The sequence below is a fragment of the Hyla sarda genome, chromosome 3, assembly GCF_029499605.1.
Source record: "Hyla sarda isolate aHylSar1 chromosome 3, aHylSar1.hap1, whole genome shotgun sequence".
Lineage (NCBI taxonomy): Eukaryota > Metazoa > Chordata > Amphibia > Anura > Hylidae > Hyla > Hyla sarda.
In genome coordinates this window covers 165,834,956-165,845,209 of record NC_079191.1, presented here as the reverse complement: position 1 = coordinate 165,845,209, position 10,254 = coordinate 165,834,956, and the positions used below count along the sequence as shown (strand labels likewise).

At 40.3% G+C, this 10,254-nt stretch overlaps 1 protein-coding gene and 1 non-coding gene across 2 annotated transcripts in view; both read right to left on the bottom strand.

The window, feature by feature from the left end:
• Positions 1–247: 247 nt before the first annotated feature.
• Positions 248–430, bottom strand: LOC130363384 (U2 spliceosomal RNA). Its single transcript, XR_008891803.1, has one exon. It is a non-coding gene; the product is annotated as a U2 spliceosomal RNA (small nuclear RNA).
• A 5,034-nt stretch (positions 431–5,464) lies between these two features.
• Positions 5,465–10,254, bottom strand: part of GMNC (geminin coiled-coil domain containing) — a 42,515-nt gene continuing 37,725 nt past the window's right edge. Inside the window, exons 3-7 of the mRNA XM_056563558.1 lie at positions 8,991–9,179; positions 8,227–8,401; positions 8,030–8,112; positions 7,541–7,657; positions 5,465–6,714 (exon numbers count right to left, since the gene is read on the bottom strand). Coding sequence (XP_056419533.1) covers positions 6,094–6,714; positions 7,541–7,657; positions 8,030–8,112; positions 8,227–8,401; positions 8,991–9,179 — 1,185 coding nt within the window. The 3' untranslated portion in view covers positions 5,465–6,093. The remainder of the gene's footprint in view (positions 6,715–7,540; positions 7,658–8,029; positions 8,113–8,226; positions 8,402–8,990; positions 9,180–10,254) is intronic.

Genomic DNA, 10,254 nt, shown 5'->3' with positions numbered 1-10,254 from the left:
GGCACAGTGACATACAAAAAAAGAATAAAGAAGTGAATGAAGTGCAGATATACTGCCTGGTCATCCGTCCGGATCTATAAAAATTTCCCTGATCCTAGCCAGAAGGCCGGGATACCAAGGGTGAGTGCCAAAGGTGAAGAGTAATGGTGCAGTGCTTTCACTCAGTGAGTTATAACACCCAGTGAGTTTCAGCACCTCAGGGTCACCACTCCCTGAGGCACAAAAGTACCTCGGCTCTACACCCCTCTACCTCATGGCGAGACCCGGAGGAAACCGGTCACATCAGGACAGCCGTCGAGCTGAGTCCTCAGAACGCCCTGGTACACCTGCTCCCTCCATACAGCATCCATCCTACATCATCGGCCAAAGACTAAACCACTGATGAGAACAGATACTACACTTGATCTTAACCAAAAGTTCGAGAAGCAATGCCACTTAATTTATCTAAGAGCCAAGGAACGTGCTCTTGAATCACCCAAAGTGCAAGAAAAAGGGCAAACGTGTTAAACTAAAAAAAAGTGCACAGAGGATGCAGTCTATCGCAAGCCCTTCTCCGATAGGAAAGAGGCCCCCCAACAAACCTTACCTTTCACCTCTGGACCAAAAGGTACCTGCGAGGTTCCAGATTTGATGTCCCACAAAAGGACCACAAATGCTCCCAGCATCCCCCTAGGCATTAGCCAAGGTATCTTCCCGCAGAGCCGATAACGGTAGGTACCCTGCCAGAGCAGGAGTACCCAGGGTGTTTGCAGGGAGGTGCGGAACCTAACGGCTACACATACCTCCCCTAGACCACCAGGAGGGACACCCAGAAGAAGCAATGTCACTTATTACCAGTGATTTTTATCTTTTTCATTATATATTTTATCAAACAGCATATGAAAAAACTGCTTTTTTGGTAGGTCCCATTCAACTCAATGTATGTGACACAAAGAAGGTGAAGGTAAAGGTAAAGTTAAATGTAATGACTGTTCAATATTAATTGTATGAATTATATAAACATAGAGTGTAGAAACTGTACATCTGCAAACATGAACAGGAAGGAAGAATATGTGGTGGAATCTACAACATATACACTATACAGTTTACGAGAAACATGTCTGTGACTCTAAGCAAGAGAGCAACCTGATTTGCATATAAATAAGGCTAATCTTAAGACAATAGGTCCAGTGAAAACACAACCCTCAGGGGCCTAATTCTAAAACAATTATTGTTTTAACAATGATACATATTAATAATAATTGTTTAAAGGAATATTCTAGTCTGGGTATTAAATAAATGCTAGATTGGTTGGAATCTGATTGCTGGGACTACCACTAAATGCTAGAATGGGGGATCCTGGCTGGGGGGACAGGAGATCATGGTCTCTCAGTACATCAGACACTTATTTATAATATATATATATATATATATATATATATATATATATAGCAAAGAATAAGGGAACTGGCACTGTAAAATAGGACTTAAAGTCCAAATAGGGTGCTCAGCTTTCACAGGTTCAAACTCCAAACCCTTCTTCAAACATCTCCAAAAAAGAAAAGCGCCACTCCAATAGCAAAAAAATTTGTGTATTTATTCACCCATCAAGTCAATGCAATATTTCAGCATCACAATAAAGCCTTTCTCAAGCCAAGGCTTGAGAAAGGCTTCATTGTGAGGCTGAAACACCGCATTGACTTGATGGGTGAATAAATACACAATTTTTTTGCTATTGGAGTGGCGCTTTTCTTTTTTGGAGGTATATAGGTTATAGGTATATATATATATATATATATATATATATATATATATATATATATATATATATATATATATCATGTATTATTTACATATATTTTAAATATTTTTTTTCTATAATATCAATTTCAATATTTTGTCATCACAGACATTTAGCAATTGTAGTAAGGCTGGGTTCACGTATGTCCGGCATCCGGCATAGGTGAACTCAGCCTAAATTTCGAAGCAAGCTGCGTTCCCCTGTCCGGTCCCCTCCGGCATGTCCAATCATCCGGCGTCAAAATTGAGACGCTGAATGATTGTGAACTGTCCCATTCAAATGAATGGGATCAGTTCTAGCATCAGTTTCCCTCCGGTGCACGCCGGAGGGAAACTGTGGCGGACGACTGATATATGTGAACCCAGCCTTACATCCATGCATTTTGATGTTGAGAAATAAGTAATTTTGAATACAGCAAGGAAGAGAATCAACACTGTCTAAAAGAAAAAACTGTCTTTGTTGCCCATAGCAACCAATTAGAGCTCAGCTTTTATTTCTTAAACTGCTCTGTTTAAATAAATAAAAAATGAGCTGTGATTGGTTACTGTGGGCAAGAAAAACTGTTTTTATTTTACACTGTTTTGATAAGAGACCTAGTGTTACAGAGAAATATAGGAAGTTTTTTTTTTTTTTTTTTTTATCTGTCTGGGCACTGAGACCCCTACTGTTAGCTAAAACAAAGCTGTGAAAGCATTCATTAAATCACAATATACTGTAATACAGCTCTATAGGTCAATAGGAGTCCAAGCTGCTATGCACTAGTTCATAAAACAGATAACAGTAAAGGAAATTGTGTGCATGGTATATATGTAATCAAGTACATTGAACAGCTAGCTCTCCAGCCATCTCTTTTGTACCATCATTCAGGCAAACAGTAGGGGTCTCACAGCCCAGTCCCATAATAAATAGTGTTGAGCGGCATAGGCCATATTTGAATTTGCGATATTTCGCGAATATATGGACGAATATTCGTCATATATTCGTTAAATTCGCATATTCTTAATATTCGCGTTTTATTTTCGCATATGCGAAAATTTGCGTATGCGAAAATTAGCATATACGAAAATTAGCAAATAAAAAATTAACATAAGCGAAAATTCGCAAACCTGTCTCACACACCGTAGTATTAGAGCCTTCTTTACACCACACAAGCTGGAAGCAGAGAGGGATGATCACTGGGATGTGTACTGTGAAATAAAAAAATAAAAAAATATTCGTAATTACGAATATATAGTGCTATATTCGCGAATTTGCGAATATGCGATATTCGCGAATAAAATTTGCATTGCGAATATTCGTGAGCAACACTATTAATAAATATAAATTCTGATATTTGTCTGTGATACGTAAGTGTTATGTAATTGTAGACTTTACTTCAACCTCCTCTGGATCTGCAAGGGTGTGTTCAAATGCAGCAGATTTAATTCTAGAAATTTCTGAAAAAAATGGGGCTTGAAAAATGTCCGTTTTTCAGATCTAAAGGTGCCCAATTGTTTGCACTGTAGATGCATGCACATTATTTTATTGAGTAATAATCCTCTATGTGTCTGTGTGTTTATATTTAATGTTGAGCGCCGATATTCGAAAAGCAAATTTTTACACTTCGAGATTTTGCGAATATTTAGAATATAGTGATATATATTTGTAATGATGAATATTCATTTTTTAAGCAAATTGATGTGAACATTTTTGCTAATATTTATGTGAATATCGGCACTTTCAGAGGACACTGATCTCTCCCTTCTTTTAGGTGAAAGATATAATCGCGCATGCGCACTATGCGAATTTCATTACGCATTTTCATATAATAAAAAAGAGAACGAACGTAGCAAATATGTGAATTTCGCAAACAAAGGACAAATATTTGTCCATAGATTCGCAAAACATTGCAAATTCGAATATGGCCCCTGCGCACATTACTATTTATGATGGAACAGATACTCATTCATTAACTGTTAACAATCACAGGGTAAAGTCTGGAATATGTGTTTACATAATATTCATTATTGCAGGGGAGTTTTGCCATTTTGGAGCTGCCCTGGTATTGGGTTACAATATGCCACCCAATATTTGCCACAAATGCAGTAAAAAGAATTATTTTGGCTGCAGTTGGGCATTAGGTAAGCAGACATAGGTCACATTTCCAATCTGTTAAAACATCTGTTAGAAGTGTCTGGTGCCTACTTTTAGGGAACAGTTCAGCAGGGACTTAGATCCACTGGGCCCCCGGGGGAAGCCAATGCTCTGAATACAGGCCAGGTAGTACTAAGTGCTTTATCTCTGCTATCAGTGTAGTATCTTGTCCAAACAAATTAGCCCTGCCATGCCAAAGGCAATTGGTTAATTGCTGCAGATAAATCTTACACAAAGGAAGAATTTTATACCAATACAATGATGTGGTTACAATAAAGATAATGGGGGGTATTTATCAATTTTGCCTTTTAACAGTTTCTTTTTACCCTTTTTTTTTCACTTTGGTTTTCGTGGACATGCACCAAATGTATCATTTGGTGCAATTTGTTAGTAATTTTGGCTCAAATGATTAAATCAGCTGTTCAAAGCCTTTTACACAGAACTTACCACCACAGAGGACGCGTATTTTACCCGGTAGAGCAGCCATTTCGGAGACCCTCCTGCAGTATATCAGCAAGCGACATGAGTTATTTTCTTTTGTGGGGTTTATAGCCACCATGTGAAATGGATTTTATTTTCAACTTGGGTCGTTTTTTTTTTTTTTTTTTTGTTACTATAGTGCAGTGGTCTTCAACCTGCGGACCTCCAGATGTTGCAAAACTACAATTCCCAGCATGCCCGGACAGCCGTTGGCGCCAAAGTATTGCGCCTAAGTTACGTTAACAAAAACCACATAAATCCTTTAATAAATACCCCCCAATGTCTACCATAATAAAGCAAGTTGGACAACAGTAGTTTTCATGTATAGAGCTGGTCAGCACAGTTAGCATATAATCCAAATGTAAATATCCTGCAAGGAAAACCCCTGTTAGACACTGACAGCTATTACTGATATATTTATTTACACCCTACAGTTCTAAAAGTGGACTATCATAATAGCTGTAAATACAGAGTTACTGTAAGTAAATTATGAGCACATACCTGTAAAGACAAATAGTATATTCATAGCTTGCAATGCAAACATGACCTAGACCCTTTTACAAAGGGTAAGGAAAGCCCTGGTCTTCTGCAGCCACTGCATCCAATATTAGCCAAACCTCATTGTATGTTCCTATCTAATCATTATATTATATAGTTAAAAAATATTATTTTATCATTTGATATAATTACTAATAGATCACACATTAAAACACACACTTGATCAATGTAACACAACTATCTAAAAAGGGAATTGTAGAAATATAAAACCATGGGAGGTATAATTATGGCTTCTCTGCATTGACCACAGGACTTAGTGTCAGGTTTCAGTCTTTATACATTAATGGGCGACATGACACATCCAGGGTGTACAGAGGAAGAATAAGTCAATGTTAGCATTTTAGTTTTACCTTTGCTCAGCAAGTTTGTCAAACTATGCCTATCTGCACTGTGGAACTACAAATCCCAGCATGTCTTTTTAAAGCATTTCTGCAGCAGCTCATTCAAAGAAACACACTCACAACCACACTATACAAAAGGGACACATAAATCCAGCACTCAAAATAATTGCTTTTTATGATTTATTCATACAAGATTAAACACAGTGATTGTCCTTATTAATGCAATAAACAGGAAATAAATAGCCTTGATACAATTATTGCCGATTCATGTTAAAGGGGGGATTCACCCGGTTAATCATAGGTCATGAAAACAAAGGACCCTTTCTCCTGTCTTAAAGCACATCTCTGCTATCCAGCCTGGCAGTGAGTAGGGTACATAGATTGGCACAAATGGAGCTGGAAGTCAGTGTTGTTATGAGTCAGGCTTATAGTACTAATTCATATTAAGAGTCCCATAAAAACAAGGCAGTGGTCACATATAGGCAGCAAAACAAACAGGTGCAAACCCAGAACTAAATCATTAGAACTGCACTGGCATTAATTGCACTTGAAACCCAACAGAAATAAATACTGTTGGCAAATACTATTCTTTTTCATGGAAAAAATATCCTACATATATACATTTACATGTAAACGAAAGAAACTCCCCACAGTACCGTACTAGCACACAGTCTAAAAGCTGAATAGACTGAGGCCAAGGATTGTATCACGTTGGAGTCCGGAGGAAGTCTTCATAGGTTCTCATGACAAGTGCAAAATGTTCTGTAAACTTCCAAGACAAAGTCATCATGCCCAGTGGCTTTATTCAGACTGTTTAGGCACCCATGTAAACTTCCAGCCTCCTTCACTGTCCCTTCGAACGAATGCCTGGCCATTGGAGAAGCTGTGGGTCTTCACATTACAATGGGGGTTCAGAGATGTGGAGAAGGCAACGTCTGTTTTGTTGGGAGAAACTTCAGGAGTGTAGTAGATTGGGGATCCAAAAGGACTCTCTGGCTCACTGCTTCTCAGAGAAGAAGAGCTGGAAGTAGAAGAAGGAGAGTAGTCTGGCATGCAAGGAGAGTCTTGGCAGCCAGAACTCCCAGCTTGGCTATGAACAGGGGTCATGAGGATTGTGTTGTATCCAGATGATGGGGATTCCTGTGTATTGCCATAGCTTGTTCCTGGCAGGCTATCGAGAAGTTCTGTAGATATGGCACTGTAGTTAGCTGTGGCAGAATCATCGATGGTGTCAACATCTTTCAGTCCAAGAGTTTGCAAAACCCACTTGTCTACACAAGGGCTGGATTGCTCCTCACAGGCAGGGAAGTTGCTAAAAAGATTTCTTTTTGCCTTCTTAGCTGAGGTCTCAGGGGAAGCAAGGCTGCTGACTCTGCATTTTCTCTTTAGGGGAGCTCCAAGACCACTTCTGGACAGCAGTTTCTGTAGGATCAATAGACAGCAGATTACAGATATATTCTAGATTGAGTAACTTTCCATAGCAAGCTCTCAAAGGCAGTAAGGGTATGTTCACACTACGGAATTCCGCGGTGTGAATTTAACATTAGTGTGAATGGGTCTCCGCGAGACCCGTTCACACTGCGGAATTTCAGCGGAATTTCAGCCGCTGAAATTGTTCCGCGCAAAGAAAGAACATGTTCATTCTTTTCGCGGAACTCCGCGAGTACTGCATAGCCGTCAATGGTGACGGCTCAGTGCCGCGCGGTCCTACCACCGCCAGGCTGAATCTTCGCTCGCCCAATTCTGCGAGCGGAGATTCCGTTCACACTCTGTAAAGTAAACATACCCTTAGAGTGCAGGTGACATGTAGAAATACAAGTTACAGCTTTATTTAGAGTGGTGGTTTATATTGTGCTTTGCACATTCCGGTACACTGACAATAATCCTCCAGGTACATGGCTGGAGAGCTCCTACCTACAGCCAAGCACCGCAGGGGATCTGCAGAGGTACAGGTGCAATTTACACGTACAAACAATGGAAGACATTTAGTAACAGATCACAGGGAGAGAGGCAGGACAAGGATGTGCCCTTCATGATTGTTGTCAACAATGGCCCCAGTCTATACAGCAATCAAATCAGCATACTAGAGAGATTTACAGCCATCACACGTGGCCTGTCCCCTTATCTCTACCCATGAGTGCAGTGTCCATCACTTTATCTAGCAGATCACTTCCACTACTGCTGATAAACAGCCATTCTTATTCATTGACATGGGCGATTAGTGTTCAGTAGGACGTGATGTACACACCTTAGTTTTTTCTTCCAAGCACTTGACAAATGTGGAGTTCAGGTATTGCTTTAACTTGTTGTTCTCCTCGTGTAACCGCGCCAGCTCCTCTTCCCTTTGCACAAGAGTATCCTGGAGCTGTGGAAGAGATTGCAGGTAAGACTATGCAAAAAATAAAATAAAAATAAAAACTACAGAAACTATGCAAGCATTTCCCAAACTGGGTGCCTGCAGCTGTTGCAAAACTACAACTCCCAGCATGCCCGGACAGCCTTCGGCTGTCCGGACCTGCTGGGAGTTGTAGTTTTGCAACAGCTGGAGGCACCAGGGTTGGAAAAAACTGAACTGTGCAATGACAGCCATAGCTGCGGATCTCTACCCCCTGCTGAGAGCCCTTTCAGTTTCAAATGATCACTGAAGCTTGCTGAATACATTGCAGGCAGCGCATGAGAACTGGATCCACTATTAACCCCATAAATGCCTGGCATTGAGGACAGCACCAGAGCTTACCTGTTTGTTTGTGAACATCTGACCAGACAGCTGATCCCCCCAGAGGTAATCATCTTGAAGGGAGCTCCCCACATATGACTGCCCTGGAATAACAATGCGGAGAAACATTATGGTAACAAATAAGCAAAGCAGCAACTAAAAGGATATCTAGAATGTAGCTACCTACATAAGATGCATGATAATAAAGAGTGACCTACTGTGGGATTGTGGACCTTGGTTGCTTGATCTGTTGTCCAGGAGACCAGAAGCCCAGAGAGAGACCCAAGTATCCTTGGTAACATCAACACTGGTCTCTGACGTTGATGAGAAGTAGGGGCAATCATAGCCCTGACCCCCTGCAAAGTACTGGTCTTGGCAAGCCAGAATGGTGTTCTGTAGAAGCAACACAGGAGGAAAACTCTATTAGATATGGCAGAATCAGACTTTTGTGCTGCAACAAAGGCTACAGTCTTCAGGGGAGGTAAAGCCAAATTCTCTGCAGCTACTGGAAATGAAGGCTCAGCAATGTGAATGGAGATTTAGATCTACTGATAATTCACTTCCACTTCAAATACAGAGACCAGACACACCAAAACATAGGGCACCTATCAGTACAGATCTATACAGCACTGCTACAGTTCCTGGAGCAAGACACTTACAGTGTTTAGATAATCCAGGGGACTATAAACAAAATACATAGTAATTGGAGACTAATCTCCTAACACAGAGAAAAACAGATTGCTGAGCACTAATCTGATCCCACATCAGGGATACCAGATAAGAGGGATCAGAAGATCACAGCCAGGGAAAACTCAGGTACTTAGAGAAAAGTAGCTGCAAAAATCCACTAAAGGTCAGATAGGAAGAAGCAACATCACAAGTTGTCCAGCAGATTTTCCAGTTAAAAGTGATGGTAAAATAATTCCCACTCCAGTGGACAGGGAAGCCCATGTGCATAGTCAGGAGCAGAGCAGCCACTTACCATCTTGTTGCTTGAATGACTATTTGCAGACACGTTTTCATCAAAAGCCCCACTGAGCTTTAAATGGGAGTGAGGTAGGGCAGAAAGAGGCAGTCCTAACCTAAGGGAGCTCCAGGAACGCCCCTGGGATTTTCTAAAGCCACCAGTTCTGATTTGATGCCAAGCTGTCAAATGTATGACCTCAGCAAAGTGTTAATACACATAAGAAAAGCCATCCACTCCCACACATGAATATGCTAAATAAACCCACCCACACTGGGTTCCCCTATCGTATTATTCCTCATCAGCATCACTAAGCTGCTTAAAGGGCTTTGTTCCTAATAAATATATTATCTGTGCAATATGCACATTATGCATATGGGAGGGGTAGGCTGATGTATACTCATATACTCACACCTGTATAATACTCATCAGCAGGCAACATGCAAGGTATAAACAACAACAAAATACAAATACAATAAACAGAGAAATGCATTCAAAATACATTATTGAGACCACTACACCCATTCAAAAAAAACAAAAACGAATTAGGTGAAATAATTGGTGTGTGAGGCTGATCTTCCTGGATTGTAATGTAAGAAGCACAGGGAAGCGTGCCTTATTGTATCTCATGAGTACAGTAGCATCCACACAGTAAGATGAAGTAACCTGACCTGCCTACTATAACAACCTGTGGACAGTGCAGGCTAATGAGGGAAAAGCAGAATGACATATGGATATGTTCTTTTATTTCACCCAAGAGGACACTTTATTCTGTTATCCCAATACGGAGGCTCAATGTCTCGTTAATAGGACAAATTGGATCCATTCTCTCATTGCAAACATATTTTCACCACTTCTAGGGAGACTAAATTATCATCACCCCTGAGGAATGTATCCTTATTGTTTCCCCACAGTGAGCCCTCCTTTCAGAACATTAATGGTAAGGCTATGTATACTGTATAATCTTCTATAAATGAAAACATATCTTCCAGTACAGTAACTGCATGCACATCTATGGAAATGAGAGTATGTTCTCAGGTTAGATGTATTGGGTTGGAAAGCTTCATTCATCAGAACTGTACCTACCGCCAGGTAGTTCCCTGCTTTTGTTGTGTAAATGGTGTAAATGTATGAAATGCAGCTATTGTACTTTCCAATAACAAAACCCCTTTATTTACTGGCTCTGAGATTGTAAGGAATTATAGTGCAGCACGGACCCACTTTTAGCAAACTGTTCATATCAGTGATTTTTTTTATATCACATTAATTTTCTTCAGATACA